Below are 23,384 nucleotides of genomic sequence, written 5' to 3' on the forward strand. Positions count from 1 at the left end.
TCCTGAATTTTGGAGAGAGCTCTTTTGTATTTTGGAGAGCGAGGTGGTCTAGGCTGAGAGATGGCAACTTGTCTTAGGGCACCTGGTACATTTTTCAGCAGAAACGGAACCCCAGGTCTGACTCCAGTCTGCTCCAGTTTATCTGTCTTATTTTCCAACCACAAGCAAAGCACACAATGAACAGCAATTTTCCCTGCTTCTCTCCACCCATTTTCCTTGCATAATAATCTGATGGAATTGCTTACAGGACATTCAGCCTCCAGTCCTGGGGCAACATGGAAGGAAGTCTTAATTAGAGTAATTGCTCTGTTTGAATAACTATTCTCTCTTTGTTTAAAGGCCAATGGATGTTAGAGCGAACCTCTCTTCTCCCCTTCTCCTGCCTTTCTCTTCCCTTCTGATCTAATTCATCCCTCATTCTTTCCGGCCATTCATTTAATGACTATCTCTCCCAGATATTTCTCCTCCTTCTTTATTTTACAAGGGCAATTAGGTGGCAGATTCTGGCTCATCTCTCCTCCTTTTGTCGTCACTGCTTTTGTAACGAGGAATTTACAGCTCTTTGCTGAGGGCAGCAAGGGAAGCTAGCTTCCCACACACACAATTTGCGAATTTATTTACAAGGCACCAGGAAACTTTTCACCAATGTCATTAAACCAGCATCAGACCCAGCATACATACCTACAGTATCCTGAATTTTTTGCAGAAGCTCGGGCTCAGGGGCAAAATGTGGCTCTCCATACCTCCCTATCTGGCCCTCGGGATCCTTCTCAGGCCACACACCCTTCTCCCCAGGCCACACCACCTCAGCAGCCCTGGTCTGCACCCTCCTTCGCTGTATTTGCCTGGCTGGAATGTGTCCTTGAACTCTCTTAACGTCTCTTGCTTGCCTGGGTGGAGGGCAGAGAGGAGCCTGTGTGGAAACCAGCCTTCTGTACAAGGGCAAAATTAACATTCATTGCTCTGCCAACTTTTGCATCTTGCCCTGCCCACAACTTGCACGGGAGTGGCCATTGAGCCTAGAAGGAAAAGCAGGTCTCCAGCTGGAAAAGGCTCCCCGCCCACTGGCTTAAAGTGATTACAAGCAGAGGGTTGGACTAGATTACCCTTGGTGTACCTTCCCACTCTACACTCCAGTGCTGAGGGCCTTCTGGCAGTTCCCTCACTGCGAGAAGCAAAGCTACAGGGAACCAGGCAGAGGGCCTTCTTGGTAGTGGCACCCGCCCTGTGGAACGCCCTCCCATTAGATGTCAAAGAGAAAAACAAGTACCAGGCTTTTAGAAGACATCTGAAGGCAGCCCTGTTTAGGGAAGCTTTTAATGTTTAATAGATTATTGTATTTTAATCTGTTAGAAGCTGCCAAGAGTGGCTGGGGAGGCCCAGCCAGATGGGCGGGGTATAAATAATAAATTATTGTTATTGTTACTCCTATGATTCTAATAACAGAAGTATTTAATTTGGTTCAGAAACGGTATCTATTGGTCGTCAAATGTCTTGGCAAACAGCAATGGTTTTTAATTCCTCCTGAACTCTAAATGTGAGGGGGGGGAACAGGCAGGGCATTCCACAAATGGGGAGCCACCACCCAGAAGGCCCTGCCACTCTTTGATGTCAACAGGGCTTCCCCCAGCATCTCCAGATAAGCAAGGGAAAGACCCCTGTCAGAATTTCTGGAGATTCATTGCCATTCAGAGCAGGCACTTCTGAACACATGGACCAAAGATACGGCAGCTTCCCATGTCCCTAATTAATAGGACCTGATAGTGGATGGCTAAGAGCATCACTTTCTTCCTTGCTAATCCTCTCTTCTTCTTTTTGCAGTTCATGACCAAGAACCCCAAAATGCGCCTAGGCAGCAGTGCCTTGGGTGGAGAGAATGCTATCCTATTGCACCCATATTTTAAGGAATTGGATTGGGATCTGCTGAACCAGCGTCAGATAGAGCCGCCTTACCGGCCTCGAATTGTGAGTGATTAGAATTCTGTCAAGTGTGCACGTACTCGGAAGTAGATACCATGCATTACATGAAAAAGTTCCCTGGATTCAATCCCTGGTAGCTAAGGATTGAACCTGGTACCTTCTGCATGCAAAGCGTAACCACATTCACATCAATGACCTGGTTTGCTCTTAACACCAAACCATAGTTTACTGAACTGTAGGTTATTAAACGGTGGCTTAAAGTTATTGGTGAACCCTGCTCGGTAGCTTAACAATGCTTTGTTTGCTGCCAGCAAACCAGTCTGAAACTAGTGTTTGTTTACAAACCTTGGGTGTTACGTGTGAATCCAGCACCCTCAGTTAACCATGGTTTGCTGGATCAACCCTTCCCATCACCAAGAGACAAAACAAACATTGGAGAAACAAGAATTGTTTGATAGTCTGTGGGACAACTTGTTAAGAAAACCATGGTTTAGCATTATGTGCAAACCAGGCTAGCATGTTGTTTTCCTGGGATAAGCCTTTCATGTAATATTTTGACTAGATGGTTGTTGGTTTTGGGGGGCTGAGTACACACTATACATTTAAAACACACGCCAAAATTTTCAGAACTGTTGTTTACCTATCATAGAGCTAGTATTCCAACACTCTTTTTTTTAAAAAAAAACTACAGTTCCCAGGATCCTTTGGGAGGAATGTCTTTCAAATGTGGTTTAAATGTCTGGTGTGTACGCAGCCATTTCTGTAATCCACTTTTGGGGTGCTTTTAACAGAAAAGCTGAGTACAGCTAATTTCTAATATATAAGCCTAACAGATTGGACCCAGGCTTAAAGTAGTCACTGTTTTGTTGTTTAGTCGTTTAGTCGTGTCCGACTCTTCGTGAAAAGTAGTCACACTTAGGTCCTATAGAAATCACTGTGTTAACTACCTTTTCACACTGATTTCTGTGTGGTGTAAGTACTTAGTGTGATGTAACAAACTTAGTCAGGATTCTGCCCAGTTTTAAGAAAATTAAAATCCCGATTTTTCAAAATCCTCAAAATACTGAGCAACCAATGTCACCCTTGTTAATAGGTGGGGGGTGGGAGGGGAAAGAGAACGAAAACCTAATATATTTGTTTTATATTTGCACATGACAGAAATCGAAAGAAGATGTGAGCAACTTTGATCCCGAATTTTTAAAAGAGGAGCCAATATTAACTCCCATTGAAGAAGGAATTCTTTCTATGATCAACCAAGATGAATTTAAAAACTTTTCTTACACAGATCCAGAACTGGAGTCTTAGCCACGTTTGGGGGTGCCAACGGGCCTTTCCTCCTGAAAAAGAGGAACAGAGGCCATTTAGGCTTCCCTGAAAATTTGTCCAGCTGGGAGATCGAAACTCGACAGCCCAATATTAATGCCTCACAGACAAGAGAAGTACTGTTAGTTTAATATCGGAGCAGAAGGACCGTCCTGGAATTTTTGAAGCAGCAAGAACAAATATTTATAGCAGGGCAACGAATCTCCTTCGGTAAATGGATGGTGTGGATGTGGGAAGAAGAAATTATTTGACCTCATTGACTTGGGACAGCTGGCTGGGAAATTCGACTTTGCAGTGTGTCTGGAGAGTCACCAGAAGGGTGAAATAACCCTGAGCCTGGCCAAGTTTTTATACACCCTGCAAAGCACCTTCCACAAAACAGGGGTAACAAAAAGAGGGGAAGCCAATGACTGGGTCAAACTTCATCCAGAAAAACGTTATCCATGGCATTACCTTGGTTAAAGAATTCATATAGTACTGTATACTGTTCTTCCTCCGAGGAAGAATGCTGTAGATCCCTCGTGGGCAAAAATGGGTCTCTGGAATGTTTCAGGCTTCCATTTGAAGAGATATTTCATTGCACAGATTGTCAAAATCATTTTTAAACAAAATATCATTGAGGTAAGGAAGTCTTCCACGGTATATGGGCCCAGATCCAGGCCCAGTTCTGATTTGTTGTATGCTAGTGGTGGCTCTGGATGGGATTGTACTGTCCTCGTTTCCATCACGTGCGTCCTGTCAAGTAAAAGGAGGATTAAACATGTTTTCATATCTGCTCTGAGAAAGAGAGAGAGAGAGGAGGAAGAGGAGGAGGAGGTGGAGAGAATGAATATTCCTTGCTGAGTTGGGGTGAAACTGCTGAATCTGAGAAAAACCCAATAATCCACAGCAAACCCAGTTGACTTTTGTTGTGATTCACCGGTAAACTGTTGGGACAAAAACATTACCCTGCTTGGACCCATGCCTACAAAGCCTGGATGAGCCCTTATTAACCATAAGATGAGAGAGGAAATTTATTTCCTGTGTTTGTCAAATAACTGAGATGATCTGGGGATTCCTAATCATTTCCTTCTCCCATCCTCCGTGCTTCCTCTCCTGTTTAAAACAGACTGTGTAAAGTACTCTCTGCCTTTTACCTCAAAGAGGATTTTTTACCCTGATTCCCTTGAAATAGAAATGGATGTTTTCTTCAGGGCTCATTAAAAACAGAAGAAAAAACCCAACTGAAGTCAAAATGGTGGTCCCTCAAATTATTTCGCCACTGGTGGCCTGATGACCTTTCTGCCAGGCACCCAGTTTACAACTTCATCTTGGGACAAAGCAGGGGACTTTTACACAAGTGGAAGATAAGGTTCTTAAGCCACAACTATTTAGTTCCCAATGTGCTTCTTTATACCAGTTGCAGGGAATCGGAAGTGGGGGGGGGTGTTGGTTTGGGGGGGCCCTTGCAACCTTCCAGTGGGCACTTGGCTGGCTAGTTTGAGAACAGGATGATGGACTAGATGGGACATTGGCTTGCAGGGTTCCTCTTGGTTTCTTATGTTCTTAAGTTGATTAAAAGTATATTTATTTTAATGAGTAATGTTAGTTTATATGGGTTACGTGGGGGTACTGATTTAGGCTAGCAGACTGTGTTCAGTACAGGTGTCCCCCTCCCCAATTTACGCAGGGGGGTGGGTTATATTCCGGGCCCCAACATGCATAAGTGAAATTGTGTATAGTGCATAGCTGCCAAGTCTCCCGTATTCCCCGGGAAATCCCCGTTTTTCCAGCTGTTCCTAGCTGAAAAAACGGATTTTATTTTGTTTCCCCCCGGTTTATTCTGGCGCAACGGCCATTTTGGAACTGGGCGGAGCATGCTCAGAAGCGACTTTTGATGCTGCTCTGCCCAGTTCCAAAACGGCTGCAGTGCGACTTCTGGTGCGGCGGCCATTTTGGAACTGGGCAAAGCAGCATCAAAAGTCACTTCTGAGCATGCTCCGCCCAGTTCCAAAATGGCGGCAGCACTACTTCCGGTCTTCTACTTCCGGCCGGTCCCTTATTTCTCCGACAGCAACTTGGCAGGTATGGTATAGTGGGGAGCACCCCACTTTAATAGAGAGGGTGCGCTGGGAAGAGAGAGAGGCAACTTGGAAATTGTCCGTGGGCCGCTTCCCCTATCCCAAGCCTGCCTGCATGCCTGCCTGCCAGAGGGGAGCCACAGCGCATGGAAGCAGCAGCTGGACACAGAGTGCAAGGGCCAGGAGGAGGCGCAAATGCATGGCAGAGTGGCAGAGCCAGGGAGAAGGTGCCCCTTGCCGCTGGTCAATCAAAGGCCACCTTCCCTGGCTTGGGCAGCAGCCCTGAGCCAGGAAAGTCCTATTTATTTATTTATTTATTTATTTATTCATTCATTTATTTGCGCACCATGACTTTAGCCAGCTTATCATGCCATCAAAACCATGCTCCTTGCCACCAGACTCCCAGCATATGGCTTCTGCTGCATCACTGCGAACCACCCTGGGTGTGGCATTTGCCAAGAGGTAACCCATCGCGATATGCCTGGTTTCCTTGATACATCTTCGGGTTGCTCGACTTGGCATAAGCCCAGCAAGTGATGAAGGAGAATGGCACCTGCTTGCCTTCATCCCCGGATTTCTGATTGAGCGAGGGTAGCCAACATGGCACCCTCTGGATTTCATGGACTACAACTCCCATCCTCCCTCGCTATTGGCCATGCTGTCTGAGGCTGATGGGAGCTGGAGCCCAACAACATCTAGAGGGCAAGAGGTTCGCTATTCCTGTCCCGTATACAGACCCTCCAAATGTCCCTATTTTCCAGGGACGTCCCCGATTTAGAGAACTTCCTGACAGTAAGAGCTGTTCGACAGTGGAATTTGCTGCCAAGAAGTGTGGTGGAGTCTCCTTCTTTGGAGGTCTTTAAGCAGAGGCTTGACAGGCATATGTCAAGAATGCTTTGATGGTGTTTCCTGCTTGGCAGGGGGTTGGACTGGATGGCCCTTGTGGTCTCTTCCAACTCTATGATTCTATGATTCTATGGTTTCTGATTTGATCCCTTAATGTCCCACTTTTCCTATTTTCATTGGAGAAAGGTTGGAGGGTATGGAGTTATGTGACCCCCCCCCCCACAAGCCATCTGAAGGCAATCCTGTATAGGGAAGGTTTAATAATAATGATGATGATGATGATGATGATGATGATGATGATTTATTATGTTTTTATATACATGTATGTTGGAAGCCGCCCAGAGTGGCTGGGGCAACCCAGTAAGATGTGTGGGGTATAAATCGTAAAAAAAAAAAAATTCATTATGGAATGGGATGTCCCTATTTTCATCAGAGAAATGTTGGAGGGGATGTGTATATGGTTGCAGGCACCTGTGGTAAGTGAATGGCTCAGCCGGTGGAAGTCTGTATTCAACCAGAAATGCTGCTGAATTATTTCACCACTGGCACTAAAATGCTGCTGAATGTGGGTTTGTGAGGTGGCAGCGTAATGTTCTTGCGTTTTTTTAACAGAGCATTGGCTTCTCTCCCCGCTCCCCTGTCCTGCCACCACTGTGCAAATTTAAGCATGTCCCATCCTGCGGTACTTCAAAAATATGTGCTCATGTACCACGCTAAGTACTTCCAGGTGTCCAAGGAGCCCAGTTAGAACCAACCGCTTCCTTGCAAACGTCCAGCGCTAGGGCAAGCCCTTTCTCCATCTTTGCAAGCCCAGAAGAGTCTCATCTGGAAATTTCCTTTGTGAGTTTGCAACCATGCCAGAAAGTGTGGGGTGGGGATGGGGGAGGAGGAACCGCAACAAGCAGCAACATTGCCCTTACTGGATTTTGCCATAAACGTTGCAACATAACTTCTCGACAGAAGGATTCGCTTGTTGTCGCCCGCCCCCCCTGCGGTTTGCGGGAAGGAGCGAGCTGTAAAAGTTGAGTAAGCATTGCAGCTAAACCTGACTCAGCGTTTTATCGCCACTAATAGGCTGGCGGCTTATCTGCTGCTGTCTGAATTTGTTCTTTCAGTCTCTCCTCTTAAGTCTGCTGGGGGTTTTCCCTTTCTTTCTTCCAGTCCCGCTTCCACTTAATCTAAACATTCTTTTGTCCCTGCCCTGTTCTTTACCCCAGGCAAGTTTGCACACATCACGATCCTGTCTCTCACTTTTCTGAAAAGGTCACCAGGTACTATGTGAAGCAAGGCGCTCCCTCTCAGGCCCCTAATCCATCCAGCCCATCAGGAAGCAATCAATGCAGTGTCCTTCGGAAATTCTTGGACTACAACTCCCATCAACCCTGGGCCTTTGGCCATCCTAGCTGAGGCTGATGGGAGCTGGAGTCAGACAGCAACTTGCAGGTATTGTGTCGGCTACCCCTGGTCTATATGGGCAGGCAGGAGCCCTCCAGAGACTCAGGCACACTTCTCTCATTGAATCATAAGAGTTGGGAGGGACTGTAAGGGTCATCTAGTCCAACCCCCTGCCCAATGCGGGGCTCAAACTCACAACCCTGAGATTAGGAGTCTCATGCTCTAGCAACTGAGCCAACTGATGGTGTGGGACCCACTGCACTGCATTGCTTTTTAGCTAACATGAGATGCCCTGGGGCCTCATGGGAATACCGCAGGTCACAATGCAGCTCCTCTCGCACCAGCACAGATTTGCATGAAAATTGCACGTGCTACTTTACATGTATGCAAATTCAGAGGTAATTGCACGTGCTACTTTACATGTATGCAAATTCAGAGTAATTGCTGTCATTTAAATAGACATACATGGGGGGGGGAGAAGACTTTGGCCAAGTGTGCCTGTTGAGTCTTCAGTGTTGCCACGGCCTGTTGGTGGCTAACTCCCTTCTTACAGTTCTTTCCCTTTAAAGCAGACTTAGACTGGAGAGCCCTTCAGAGAGGAGATCTCTTTTTCACATAGAGGTCTTTAAAGTAGGTCACATGCTGCCAATGATGTGGGAGGAAGAGGGTTCACTGAGCCCCCATCTCCCACCCTGAGTGCAGATGTGACCAAGACTTGCCAGGACCCAGCATACATGTGCATCAGGTCTTTCTGGTGACGGTGCATGGCTCGAAGCTGCTCCCACCCACTATGCACTGGGAGAAAAGGGTTCCAGTTGATTCCGGAGCCAGCTGCCCTGCCTCTCCAAAGGGACTCATGAATGAGTTGTACTTGAGCCTTTGTCGTGATAAATGTAAAATTTAGAGTTGCTCTAAGTTCCCTGTCAGAAAGAACACACAACTCCAGTTGCCCATTGCCCAGAGACTGCGGGGTTAAGAGACAGCTCCCCGTGGCTGTCAGGAGAGTACATCAAGACAAGGGGAGAGATCACCCTGGCCCTATTCATCAGCCAGAGAGAGGGCAACTCCAGGGCACATCCTTTACCCCTCTCTCCCTGTTGAAAGAAAAAAAACCCAAAAAATTTAAAGAACTTTGTCATGGAAAGATCGCCCACATTCCTGCTTGTCCCACTGCTTTCTCCCGGGAAAACCAGCTGTATACCACTGAATCAAATCAAACATCAATTGGGTATATACCGTATTCTACAGGCTGACATTTGTTTCAATTCAGCGGTAAACAGCAGGTTTTCCCCAGGGAAAGTGGTAGGGCAAACGAAAAACCTGTTGGGTGAGCCTTAAGACCTAGTATCTGAATCTGCATTTTTTTCCTCCTCCCTCCCAGTCGCTTTTTCCTTTTGTGTTGCGGCTGTGGACTGCAAGTCCAAGGGTAGGTACTGCCTTATTACTGATCATGGTAAATTGCCCTGGAAGCCTTTCTTTTAGCAAAAAAAGAAGGGTAAGAATACTTTAATTAAATAAAGAAATGCATATGCCCCAGTCAGGAGGCTCATGATGTTGCAGGGACAACCTGTTCTTTGCTGCCTCCACCCATTTCAGACGCCCTGACCTTGGACATAATGAACAAGTTTTGTGCGCAGACTATCTACCTTGCATACCAGATAGAAATAATGATTGGTTGGTGTGCATGAAGGGAACAGAAAGATATTGATGTGTGTTAATTTGATGGAGCACATGAGGACTTGGGGTGGCTCTTGTTGATACTAATACAGAATTGTGGCCTTGAACTTTTCCAGACTCATGTTTAAACCTAGTCAGGGTCCTGCCCTCCAGAGCAGGAGAAAACAAGTTTGCTCCATCTTACATGTGACAGCCCTCTAGATACCTGCTCCTCTTTTCCAGGCTAAACATACCCAGCTCTCTCAACCAGTCCTCATAAGGCTTGGTTTCCAGGCCGTTGATCATCTTGATTGCCCTCCTCTGCACACCTTTCAGCTTGTCGACATCCTTCCTAAATTGTGGTGCCCAGAATTGGACACAGTATTCCAGGTGTGGTCTGACCAAGGCAGAATAGAGTGGTATTATTACTTCCCTTGATCTGGACACTATACTTCTGTTGATGCAGCCTAGAATAGCATAAGCTTTTTTGGCTGCTGCATCACACCAATGACTCCCACTAAGATCCCCAAATCCTTTCCCCATGTACTATTAACAAGCCAGGCGTGCCCCATCTTAGATTTGTGCTGCTGGTTCTTTCCTGCTAAGTGTGGAACCTAACTTTTAATAATAATAATAATAATAATAATAATAATAATAATAATAATAATAAATTTTTATACCCCGCCCTTCCCAGTCAAGACCGGGCTCAGGGCGGCTAACAACAAATAATATCAACACAAGTATAAAAGAAACAATTCAGTTAAAACGCAGATTAATACAATGTTAAAATTCAATTTTAAAATTAAAAATCCGAAGGCCAAACAGAACAGCTCTGTCTCGCAGGCCCCACGAAAAGATGACAAATCCCGCAGGGCCCTAGTCTCCTGGGACAGAGTGTTCCACCAGGTCGGGGCCAGTACTGAGAAGGCCCTGGTCCTGGTCGAGGCCAGCCTAACCACCTTGTGACTCGGGATCCCCAATATGTTGTTATTTGTGCACCTTAATGTCCTCTGTGGGTCATACCGGGAGAGGCGGTCCCGGAGGTACAAGGGTCCTAAGCCGCATAAGGCTTTAAAGGTCAAAACCAGCACCTTAAACCTGATCCTGTACTCCACCGGGAGCCAGTGCAGTTGGTAAAGCACTGGATGAATGTGATCCCGCGGCCGGGACCCCGTAAGGAGCCTCGCCGCAACATTCTGCACCCGCTGGAGTTTCTGGGTCAGTTTCAAGGGCAGTCCCTACTGAAATTCAGTTGGGCTTGGGCCCAGTTCTCCAACCAGTTGAATCCTGATTCTGCCTTCTGTGACACAAACCAACCCCTCCCGGTTTGGTGTCATCTGCAGATTTGATGACAGTCCCCTTAATTCTTTATAAAGACAAGAAAACAATGCCAGGCACATTCGCTCACTTTTGCAGCCTCTATTAGGTAAGTATAATGAGATAGAAAGCTAATTCCCTCTCTTTCAAATCCAACAATTAGCAAGAGCGTTAGAGGGCTATGTATCGTAGATACAGTTCAGTGCTCAAGATTAGAGGGATATTTAAACCATCACGTTCTGACCTCAGTGATTATTGTGTTAAGTGATGTTTCTGGAGGTCATACTATAAATGGGGCCAAAATAAGCAGCTCACTCCATAGCTTTGCATCTTCTTAACCATTAATCCATTTCATCTTTGGGATCACTTTTAACCCAGTGACAAAGCCAGATAGGCAGAAGATTTCGAGCAAGCAGCCCAGTTGCCTTGGATCCCTCCAGAGAGCCACCAGGGTGACATGAGGCCATGACAGTGAATGTTTTGCACCTGGTGTTTGACCGGCAATGCCTCATTCACTCACCTGCAAATCTCCACTCAAGTCACGGGCCTTGCATGTGCAAAAAGATTTTGATTTTGATTTTTAATGGAGATTTCACACTCATCCAAAATTGGGTGTGAAATCTGGACATGGTGTTCTAAAGGAGCGTCTCCACCCCCATCGTTCTGCCCGGACACTGAGGTCCAGCTCCGAGGGCCTTCTTGCGGTTCCCTCCTTGCGAGAAGCCAAGTTGCAGGGAACCAGGCAGAGGGCCTTCTCGGTGGTGGCGCCTACCCTGTGGAACGCCCTCCCATCAGATGTCAAAAAGGAAAACAGCTACCAGATTTTTAGAAGACATCTGAAGGCAGCCCTGTTTAGGGAGGCTTTTAATGTTTAAGAAATTAGTGTATTTTAATGTTTCTGTTGGAAGCCACCCAGAGTGGCTGGGGAAACCCAGCCAGATGGGCGGGGTATAAATAATAAATTATTATTATTATTATTATTATTATTATTACTATTATTATTATTAGAGATCTAACACTTTCAGGTTTCGCTTTAGGAGTTTGAATCTCTGGGAGCCTTTGAAAAATTACAGTAACTATGCTCATAATGCCAAGATCCAAAGATTTCTGCATATATTGGGGAGGTATGTTTTAGGAACACCCAACTCGCCAGTGGCTTTTGAGAGCAAAATTAAAAAATTCCTTCCAGTAGCACCTTAGAGACTAACTAAGTTTGTCATTGGTATGAGCTTTCGTGTGCATGCACACTTCTTCTGATATCGATGTTGCATCATGCATCATGTCTGCTGTTCAGGGAGGAAGAGCTTAAATGCTTTGCTCAGCCCAGAGACACTTGAGAGGTGAAGGGTCAGGCTGCAGTCCACAAACCACAGGAACCTTCTGGGGTAGTCCTGTAGACGTCGGTGGGGTTTCAGAAAGGCAGGTCTCAAATCAGTGGTTGGTCGGGTGGAGCCAGGGAGGTGAGGCATCATTGCTTGGCTCTGTTTTGGTAATGTTTTTTGCAAATGTTTTTCCCTCCTGGACTCTGTGCCTTAATGGAGACTGACTCATCACAGCAGGGTACATGGTGCAGCCACAGTGTTGGCAAATGGGAGTGCAGAAAGACTCCGGGATGCAAAATCAAAGGAAATTCATCATCATCATTCTTTATTCGACCGTCAGTCAGAAAAGATACATTTCTCAGTACAAAGTTAAAACACCTATAACATCTAAAAACTAAAATAAAACATGGGCAGCACCAATAAAGGCTATACAGATAAACCCGCATCAATGCAGTCATAGAATCATAGAATCATAGAGTTGGAAGAGACCACAAGGGCCATCCAGTCCAACCCCATGCCAAGCAGGAAACACCATCAAAGCATTCCTGACAGATGGCTGTCAAGCCTCTGCTTAAAGACCTCCAAAGAAGGAGACTCCACCACACTCCTTGGTAGCAAATTCCACTGCCGAACAGCTCTTACTGTCAGGAAGTTCTTCCTAATGTTTAGGTGGAATCTTCTTTCTTGTAGTTTGAATCCATTGCTCCATGTCCGCTTCTCTGGAGCAGCAGAAAACAACCTTTCTCCCTCCTCTATATGACATCCTTTTATATATTTGAACATGGCTATCATATCAGTCGATTTTACTCTTATGACGCTTGAGAGCTAGGAAGAGAAATTTGGCCACCAAGAAAGCTGTTTTCCCAGTGGGATTATTCAACAAATGTACAACCTGACTTTCTCTGGATAGACAGCTAAGCTGAGATAGGCATGGGGCTATGAGACATTGTCTTAAATCTACATAGAAAGGGCAACTCGGGAGGATATGTTCGGTGGACTACCTCTCCCAAGGCACAATGGCAAGTTCTCTGATCGTATGGAACTCCCCTGTACCTTCCCCATAATACCGCAGATTCGAGGACGTTCAGTCTGGCCGCAGTGAGGAGTCTGCGGTATTCCACATAGTGGATTACCACGAGATAAGGGGCTGGGGTAACCTGATAGATCTGCTCCCCCAGGAACATCCCTGGTTTCACGCAGGCTATGTCCTCTTGTCTAGCAATATCGCCCAATCTCTGAGCAATCGCGGCTCTAGCTTGACTGTATGTCATAGACTCCAAGAAAAGGTGTGACAGTAATCAAAGGGAATTCGTGATTCAGTGGGGTGGGAGATCGTGACTCAGAAAATCTTAGAAAGAAGTGATCCAAGATGACCTCAGCCATCGTGCTCAGTGAAGGGCCGAATCCTGGTTTGAGCATTGAGCATATTCTCTCTGCATATTCTCAGTCAGCTCTGGTGGACTTACCTGGCTGTGGAGGCAGAACTACCGCTGCAAGAAATCTAGCCCCCTCCGTTGATTTCCCACAATGGCCCTAAGATGGGCTGATCTGTCAATTCCTGTCGAAGTTTCTCGTTTAAAAAGTGCTGTATTAAACGGGAGCATGCAATTAAACAATCACCATCCTGCTGGAAGAAGTGATTAAACCTTGAAGCCAAATGCTTCGCTGAAGATCGAAGTGTCAGATCCCGTCAGCCTATGAACCTAAGAAGCTTTTACTGTCATTTTTTAAATTTTGTTTACAGCTGACAGTAAAATGGGAAATGAAAAGGGCAAGGAAACCCTGCATCTTCCACACACAAAAAGAGAAGAATGGGGAAGGCAGGATGAAAGGAAGGCATTTGAAAACTGGAAGCAGATTAAGGCTGCCTGTCTGATTTGTGCTCTTTCCCCTCCTCTGCTAAGGGCCATAAACAGAAATTAGACCCAAGTGACCTCAGAGGCTCTCTCGGCTGGACATCCTCAGGTGCTTTTCTCCTTACATCCCCTCTGTTGTGTTATAGATTGGAGACTTACACTTTGACGCTGGGATATTGACACTCAAGATGGATCTGAGTGGCTTCCAACATGTACAGCGGTACCTTGACATCCGAATGACTCGACTTCCGAAGGTTTCGACTTCCGAAGTCGGCAAACCTGGAAGTCTTGTTGCCGCACGCGCGTTCTGCGCCTTCGCAGAAGCGCAAGATTGCACTTCGTGCGTGCGCAGAACGGGCGTTTCGACAACCGAAGACTTCGACAACCGAAGAGTGCCGTGGAACGGATCGTCTTTGTAAGTCAAGGTACCACTGTATAAAAACATAATAAAACATTTTATATATTTTAAAAAAATCTTCCCTATACAGGGCTGCCTTCACATATGTTCTAAAGGTTGTATAGTTACTTATCTCCTTGGCTCGGGAGTCGCATAACTCCATACCCTCCAATATTTCTCTGATGAAAATATGGACATCCTAAGGAAAAGCGGGACATTCCAGGATCAAATCTGAAACCGTGATGGCTTGTGTAAATCCAGAACTGTCCTTGGAAAATAGGGGTCTGGCCTCGTGGTTCCTCCCAACTCTACAATTCTATGATGCTATGCTTCTACACCAGTCATGCATCATCCCCAAGGTTGTTTGCCCGGCTGGAATGTATACCTAAATTCTGAGAATTCAGTGAAACCTCAGGAGCAAAAACAAGACGAGATGTACAAGTGAAACTCAGGAAATTAGAATATTGTCAAAAAGTGCATTTATTTCAGTAATGCAACTTATTATTTTATGTTTTTGTTTTAATTTTTACAAATGCTTTCTTTTGGAAATTCCACAGTAATAAAACAAATAGAATAATACAAAAATAAACATCGCTATTACATTTCATTAACAACATTCCATTTATAATTGACCCGTCTAATGACAAATGCATCTATCTCATATATTGGTTTTACCTTTTAAGTTGCTTTACTGAAATAAATGCACTTTTTCAACGTATTCTAATTTTCCAAGTTTCACCTGTAAGTGTGGATAAACCCCCAGCCCACTCCTTTTGTTGGAAGCTTGTCCCATTTGGCAGATTCCATCCCAAATTTGTTGGGGTTTTTAAAGCCTTTGAACTTTGACCATTTGGGCTTCCTGCTTACTCAGAGATAAATATGTATTTGTGAGTGCTTCTTGTATCTTCCCCCACCCGCAGACATTGACCTTAGTTTGGCCTCTCCTGCCAAAGCAATTTCTGCCTTGCGTCATTTTCACAGGCCACAGTCTGTCACAAAGTTCTTCAACGAAAAAACACGCTGGTGAAATTAATTTGAACTGCACAGGAGCTTCCACCTGCAGTTGCCGAATTACAGAAACACAGTGGCTCTCGAGTGTTTAAGGCAGAGAGAAGCTGGGGGTTGAACCTGTGACCTTCTGCAGCAAAGCAGGTGCTCTACTACAAACGGGACACCTGGATATTCATGCATTCCTGTATCATCATCAACAACAACAACTGAATTTATATACCGCCCTATACCCAGAAGTCTCAGGGTGGTTCACAGAACAAAATCAAAATATAAAACCACAAAATATATAATCAAAATAAAAACAACCCAATAACCCCCAGGAGATTGGACTAGAGGACCCTTGGGATTCCTTCCAACTCTATAATTCTATGATTATATACTGAGCTACGACCACACATAGGGACCCAGGTGGCGCTGTGGTTAAACCACTGAGCCTAGGGTTTGCTGATCAGAAGGTCGGCGGTTCGAATCCCTGTGACGGGGTGAGCTCCCGTTGCTTGGTCCCAGCTCCTGCCAACCTAGCAGTTCGAAAGCACATCAAAATGAAAGTAGATAAATAGGAACCGCTACAGCGGGAAGGTAAACGGTGTTTCCATGTGCTGCTCTGGTTTGCCAGAAGCAGCTTTGTCATGCTGGCCACATGACCTGGAAGCTATACGCTGGCTCCCTCGGCCAATAATGCGATATGAGCGCGCAACCCCAGAGTCGGTCACGACTGGACCTAATGGTCAGGGGTCCCTTTACCTTTACCTTACGACCACACTATGCAATTCTGGGCTGCATGAATAGGAGTATAGCATCTGAATCAAGGGAAGTAATAGTACCACTGTATTCTGCTCTGGTCAGACCTCACCTGGAATACTGTGTCCAGTTCTGGGCACCACAGTTCAAGAAGGATACTGACAAGCTGGAACGTGTCCAGAGGAGGGCAACCAAAATGGTCAAAGGCCTGGAAACAATGCCTTATGAGGAACGGCTTAGGGAGCTGGGTATGTTTAGCCTGGAGAAGATAAGGTTAAGGGGTGATATGATAGCCATGTTCAAATATATAAAAGGATGTCATATAGAGGAGGGAGAAAGGTTGTTTTCTGCTGCTCCAGAGAAGCGGACATGGAGCAATGGATTCAAGCTACAAGAAAGAAGATTCCACCTAAACATTAGGAAGAACCTCCTGACAGTAAGAGCTGTTCGGCAGTGGAATTTGCTGCCAAGGAGTGTGGTGGAGTCTCCTTCTTTGGAGGTCTTTAAGCAGAGGCTTGACAGCCATCTGTCAGGAATGCTTTGATGGTGTTTCCTGCTTGGCATGGGGTTGGACTGGATGGCCCTTGTGGTCTCTTCCAACTCTATGATTCTATAATTTCATACCCTTCTATCATGTCCCACTCCTCATCTTTTTTGCTAAAGTAAACCCCCACACACATCTTGCCCTGTTTAGGGAAGCTTTTAATGTTTAATAAATTATTGTATTTTAATATTTCTGTTGGAAGCCGCCCAGAGTGGCTGGGGAGGCCCAGCCAGATGGGTGGGGTATAAATAATAAATTATTATTATTATTAATTATTATATATTATTATTATTATTATTATCTTGTAACCTTTCCTCTTAAGTCAACCTGGTAAAAGCACTCATTGAATAACTGGTGCTGCCTCAGGAGCCGTCATTTTCTACCATGCACCACCTAAGGGACGTCTAGCAAAAAAACCAAAATAGATCCTGAACGCCTGAAGTGTCTGTCTGTGGCTGGTGTAGAAGCTGGAAATATATGCGGCTTGCTGGTGAAGGGAGAAGAATAAGAAGATGTGTATGCTTTTGGATGTTTTATTATGTTGCTAATGACATCTGGATCATTATCTTAAAACGAACATCACTTCGAGGGCCTCGCAAGCAATCACGCAGGGAGCTGCAATTGTTTTTCTGGGGCTGTTGGGTATTCGTAGGGCTTGTTGAACAACTGGCATGTTGAAAACCTTACAAACCACAACAAGTTGAGAAAGATTTGGGAAATGCCTTGTGGCCTGCACCCATAACACGAGAAAGCAACAGTGCGTTCTTGAGGCTTGACACGAGCATGTGCTGCTGTTGTGGCTACAGTTCTCCTCTGACAGCAAAGAGGAGAAGCGTGGAATCACAGGGTCCAAACCTAGCCTCGAAGTCAAGAAATACAGCACTAGGGCAGCCTTTTCTCAAAGACTGAAGGAGAGCCCCCTCTCCCAGGTCATGGTTAAATTGCTTGGATCATCACAAAGCCTCCCCTCGCTCTCAACCAAAATCTACATCTTGTAGCTTAAAGCACACATTAGATCTTTTGTTGTTGTTGTTTAGTCGTTTAGTTGTGTCCGACTCTTCGTGACCCCATGGACCAGAGCACGCCAGGCACTCCTGTCTTCCACTGCCTCCCGCAGTTTGGTCAGACTCATGTTTGTAGCTTCAAGAACACTATCCAACCATCTCGTTCTCTGTCGTCCCCTTCTCCTTGTGCCCTCCATCTTTCCCAACATCAGGGTCTTTTCCAGGGTGTCTTCTCTTCTCATGAGGTGGCCAAAGTATTGGAGCCTCAGCTTCAGAATCTGTCCTTCCAGTGAGCACTCAGGGCCGATTTCCTTAAGAATGGATAGGTTTGATCTTCTTGCAGTCCATGGGACTCTCAAGAGTCTCCTCCAGCACCATAATTCAAAATGATCAATTCTTCGGCGATCAGCCTTCTTTATGGTCCAGCTCTCACTTCCATACATCACTACTGGGAAAACCATAGCTTTAACTATACGGACCTTTGTCGGCAAGATGATGTCTCTGCTTTTTAAGATACTGTCTAGGTTTGTCATTGCTTTACTCCCAAGAAGCAGGTGTCTTTTAATTTCGTGACTGCTGTCACCATCTGCAGTGATCAAGGAGCCCAAGAAAGTAAAATCTCTCACTGCCCCCATTTCTTCCCCTTCTATTTGCCAGGAGGTGATGGGACCAGTGGCCATGATCTTGGGTTTTTTGATGTTGAGCTTCAGACCATATTTTGCGCTCTCCTCTTTCACCCTCATTAAAAGGTTCTTTAATTCCTCCTCGCTTTCTGCCATCAAGGTTGTGGCATCTGCATATCTGAGGTTGTTGATATTTCTTCCGGCAATCTTAATTCCGGCTTGGGATTCATCTAGTCCAGCCTTTCGCATGATGAATTCTGCATATAAGTTAAATAAGCAGGGAGATAATATACAACCTTGTCGTACTCCTTTCTCAATTTTGAACCAATCAGTTGTTCCATATCTAGTTCTAACTGTAGCTTTTTGTCCCACATAGAGATTTCTCAGGAGACAGATGAAGTGATCAGGCACTCCCATTTCTTTAAGAACTTGCCATAGTTTGCTGTGGTCGGCACAGTCAAAGTTTTTTGCATAGTCAATGAAGCAGAAGTAGATGTTTTTCTGGAACTCTCTAGCTTTCTCCATAATCCAGCACATGTTTGCTATTTGGTCTCTGGTTCCTCTGCCCTTTCGAAATCCAGCTTGCACTTCTGGGAGTTCTCGGTCCACATACTGCCTAAGCCTGCCTTGTAGAATTTTGAGCATAACCTTGCTAGCGTGTGAAATGAGCGCAATTGTGCGGTAGTTGGAGCATTCTTTGGCACTGCCCTTCTTTGGGATTGGGGTGTAGACTGATCTTCTCCAATCCTCTGGCCATTGCTGAGTTTTCCAAACTTGCTGGCATATTGGGTGTAGCACCTTAACAGCATCATCTTTTTTAAATTTTAAATAGTTCAGCTGGAATATCATTAGATCTAGTTTTACATAGTCCCAGATTTACAGAATCTGTTTTACATACAGAATCTGTTTTACATACAGAATCTAGTTTTACATAGTCCCAGATTTACAGAAGCCAACCCAATTTCTGATTTGATCCCGGAATGTCCCACTTTTCCTTAGGATGTTCCTATTTTTATCAGAGAAATGTTGGAGCGTATGGAGTTTTACATAATGGTGGTCACATTTAAAGCATATTACATATGACTTTAACTTGCTCCCCCCCCCCATAATTACAAGAAACCACTAAAATCGAAACAACCAAGATTGTCAGCAAAAATACAATACGCAAAATGCCGCAGGCTATGCAAAATTATTGTTATGAAGGTTGTGTGTCACCCCCAATCTTTGCCGAGCAGCAACAAGATTCCAGGGGGTTCAAGGAGCTCACCCAGGGTTTACGTTGGGGAAATTGAGGCACAGCAGGTGCTGGTATCTTGAATAAATCTGGTTTATTTTGCACGCATTTACACCTGAAGTCTTCAATGGAGGAGAGGCAGATGATGTAATGCCTGTATCATTTTGTGGTCCTGTCTTTTTTAAGATGTGGCATCCATTTTGTATTATGCCACACACGCCACCACAGCCATTCTGTGTTATGCCATGCCCCCATGGCAGCCATTTTGTGACTGGCACCCATGGCACTTACTCAACAATGCACATGGGCGTAATACGTCAAAAATGGTTGGTGACTCCTGTTGAAAGGTAAGGTCTTTGCTGCCTGCAGGTTCACAATCTAACAGATGTGATCTAAAAGGAAAAGGAAACGAGGAGGGAAGAATAAAGCAAGCACTGGAGCAGCTGCTTCTTTACTGCCCAATGGACGTGGCCAGTTGGTCTCCCCCAGAGCCCAGACCATAATATTCTTTCAGGAGGGAAACTTCCCATTGGCCCTGGGTCAGCTGGCTGATAGCAGTAGCCAGAGTAAGCCTCCGTTCAGCTCTCCTGTCTGTTGGAGAGAGATGTATAAATGAGCTTTTCAGCAATAGAAGACAAATCCGTCCATTTCAGTTTCACTCAAGTTTCTATTTCCTCCCCCCAAATCCCGAGTTGGGCTCACCGTACATTTCTGCCTCACGTTGCAATTTTTTTAGCTCATTTTTTAAAAAGCTGAAAATTTCTGTTACTTCCAACATGCAGTTTTGTGAGCAATGTTTCCCGATGTAGTGCATCTTTGTACATTGTTTTTAGTTACTTGCATTTTAATGCATGCTTCCACCTAATATATTCATTCCTGCGTTCATTTTTCGGGTTGGACAGCTGCATCGCGAAATTCAACGAAGCGTGGCTTTTGAAGGACATCCGCAGTCCATTGCGTGTGTTGCTCCAGGAACCGCGAATTAGGTAGCTTGGCATTGGTAGCCAAACCAAATCCCACCTCCATCCCTAATGAGTAGTGAAGGTGTCCTGAACTGACATTTGCTCCACATTTCGGTGGACTGGGTGACGAGGAAGTCACATGCTGCGTTAGATACCGATTCTCTCTCTCGCCCGCCCCGTTTCAAGAGAGATGCGCAAATGTCCAATTGTGGCATTCCCCTAGTAATGCTACGAGAGCACCCTCACAATCCCAGCAGCGCCCCACAAATGGACAAAGCCATCTTTATCTATAAACCGAGCCCTTTTCTGCTGGTTGGCCTGCATTTTAACTGCACTCTTGCATTGTTACATGAATGAATGAGTTTAATTAATCCCTGCCAGAGGGAGGGCAGCAACTTAGGCGGCCGAAGAGCAAACAAGGTCAGCTTCCCCACTGGCGGCCGCTGAAGAGCTGCGCATCAGTGATGTTTGGGGCGTGGGGGGGGGAGATAATATCATATGCTCTTTATTTTCAGCGCGGTATTCGCTGCTCGCCTGCAAGCGATGACCTCTTCATGAGGACAATGCAAAGCTGAGCGGCAGAGGAGTGCAGCTTCTCAGCACACAAGATAGGTCAGTGGAACCGAGGGCCTGGGTATTGCTGGAGGAATCATGGCCGCAGCAGAGCCAAGTTGTTGACTTTGCAAATGTATATGCCAAGCTTCAGTCTTTGTAACATGCCCTTTGGCTCAGAAGCAAGCTCCTTACAGGGTTTCCAGTGCCATTGTTTTGCGCCCACAGTTGCTTTGTAAGCATTTCAAATGCAGATGAAAAACAGAAGTACAGTGGTACCTCTGGTTAAGAACTTAATTCGTTCCGAAGGTCCGTTCTTAACTTGAAACTGTTCTTAACCTGAGACACCACTTTAGTTAATGGGGCCTCCTGCTGCTGCCGCCGCGCCACCGGAGCACGGTTTCTGTTCTCATCCTGTCATAAGCTGCCCAGAGTGACTGGAGGAACCCAGTAAAATGGGTGGGATATAAATGATAAAAGCATTATTATTATTATTATTATTATTATTATTATTATTATTATTATGGAATAGGACATCCGTATTTTCATTGGAGAAATGTTGAAGGGTATTCACAGTCCTGACACCAGGAAGATTCAACTGCTGGTCTGGTTGGACTCTGTGTACATAGAATGGGTCGAGCACCATATTGTCCTCGGGCAGCAAAATGCCTTGGGCCCAGGTGTGGCACCAGCAGTTGGCCAGCCTGAGCTCTGGCCGAGGGTCCCAGGGCTTTGAAGGATCTGTCACCCGCCAAACTGTGCTAAGAGCCCCCCGCTAGGTGTATATTCCATGTCAGGGCCCCACAATTATGTTTCTCTTCAAAATAAAATTGCCCAGTTTAAGCACTCTTAAATGTGGATAGCATACTGTGTCATTCGGCCCTTAAGTGACTACTCCTCTACAGCAGAAAAAGCTCATTTAAGGGACTCTTACAAAACTGCTAAGAAAAATAATAAATCTGCATACTCCCAAAGCAGAGGTTCCCACTTTTCTCCAGAAAATGTTTCCCAAAAGCAGATGAATGCTTGCTTCATTCTGTTGCCTCTGGGCCAGTTCATGTGAGAAGCAAATGCATTGATGTTGCACTCTTGCCTGAGCAGAAACCGCAATTTCTCACAACCCCCAGTTATCGTAATGTGTTTGCTTTGCCGCCAACATAAATGTCAGAAGCACTTGGAGAGCCTGTGAGATTTTGCAGGAGCAGAATGATCGGCCTTTTTTAACTAGTATAAACGGTTGTCGGTAGAAATTTAAATATCGTATATACTAATATACACTAATAGGGAAACTCCAATAGGCAAAATGACGTCATCTAGGTGAACGAGGATAGCGCTGGCTGACTTGGGAGAAGCCAAAGTTTTGCAGAATTCCAAGAAAATCTTTATTTAAAAAATTCCTTCAGTAGCACCTTAAAGACCAACTAAGTTTTTATTTTGGTATGAGCTTTCGTGTGCATGCACACTTCATCAGATACACTGAAACAGAAGCCACCAGACCCTTATGTATATTCAGAGGGTGGGGGTGATGGGAATGGGTGATGGGCTGATAGGAGTGGTAAACCTGTTGATGACTGTTAACGACTGTTAATGACTGCAATTGGTCTTGCGGGGGGGGGAGCAAGGGCTGAGGTGCTAAGGAAAACTTGATCATGTATAATGAGATAAGAATCCTATGTCTTTGTTCATTCCAGGTGGCTCCATGGTTTTAAGCTTGCTAATGAGTTGCAATTCAGCAACTTCTCTTTCCAGTCTGTTTCTGAATTTTTTCTGTAATAAAACAGCTGCTTTGAGATCTTGTATAGAATGTCCTGGGAGATTGAAGTGTTCTCCTACTGGTTTCTCTGTCTTGTGGTTCCTGATGTCAGATTTGTGTCCATTTATCCTTTGGCGTAGGGTTTGGCCTGTTTGTCCAATATAGAGAGCTGAAGGGCACTGTTGGCATTTGATGGCATACACAATGTTAGAAGATGAGCAATTGAATAAAATCTTTGCATTTTAAGTATCTTCTTCTTTTTAATGGGTCCAAAGGTCATGTACTGAATAGTTGCAGAAGGAAAAAAAATCAGAAAGCCAGGAAGGAAGGGTGTGTGTGTGTGGAGTATTTGAACAGAAGCACTCTACATTGTATATCAAATTCTACTTGTGTATGCTGAATTCTGCAATGGTGTGTGTGTGTGTGTGGTTGTTTGGTCGCGTTCCTGCCCACTTTGCTCGCCAACCCCACCTTACCCCATGTCCCCGCCAGCCCCCTCTGCAAAGCCAGCCACCCTCTCCAACGGACATATCAATATCTAGGGAGACAGGACTAGTCCTATCACGACTCTGTACAACCTATGGAACTTGAACTTGCTCCCACGGGAGCAGTGATGGCCACCAACCTAGGTGGCTTTAAAAGAGGACCAGACAAATTCATGGAGGGTATGGATGTTGATGTCTTCTAGCCATGATGGCCATACTCTTGCCTCCTTAGCTGGAGGCAGCAATATGAAATGGGAAAAGAATTAGAACACCATTTCTGAATGTGGTGCATGTTGTGTAGTGGGTCTTCAGTGATTTCAGCTCAGTGCAAATAAGAAGCAGGAGGCGAGGATCTGGTACAACATCTCTTTACTTCAAAGAAC

General features: G+C 45.3%; 1 protein-coding gene across 2 annotated transcripts in view; it reads left to right on the forward strand.

Annotated features, from left to right (window-relative positions):
• The window catches only part of PRKCH (protein kinase C eta), a 112,997-nt gene extending 107,925 nt beyond the window's left edge, over positions 1-5,072 (forward strand). For both annotated transcript variants that reach the window (XM_060271345.1, XM_060271350.1), the window contains exons 13-14: positions 1,822-1,965; positions 3,079-5,072. In XM_060271345.1, the coding sequence (XP_060127328.1) occupies positions 1,822-1,965; positions 3,079-3,225 (291 nt within the window). In that variant the 3' untranslated portion in view covers positions 3,226-5,072. The remainder of the gene's footprint in view (positions 1-1,821; positions 1,966-3,078) is intronic.
• The last annotated feature ends 18,312 nt before the right edge of the window (positions 5,073-23,384 follow it).

Source organism: Zootoca vivipara, chromosome 1, assembly GCF_963506605.1.
Source record: "Zootoca vivipara chromosome 1, rZooViv1.1, whole genome shotgun sequence".
In the NCBI taxonomy this organism is placed as follows: Eukaryota; Metazoa; Chordata; class Lepidosauria; order Squamata; family Lacertidae; genus Zootoca; species Zootoca vivipara.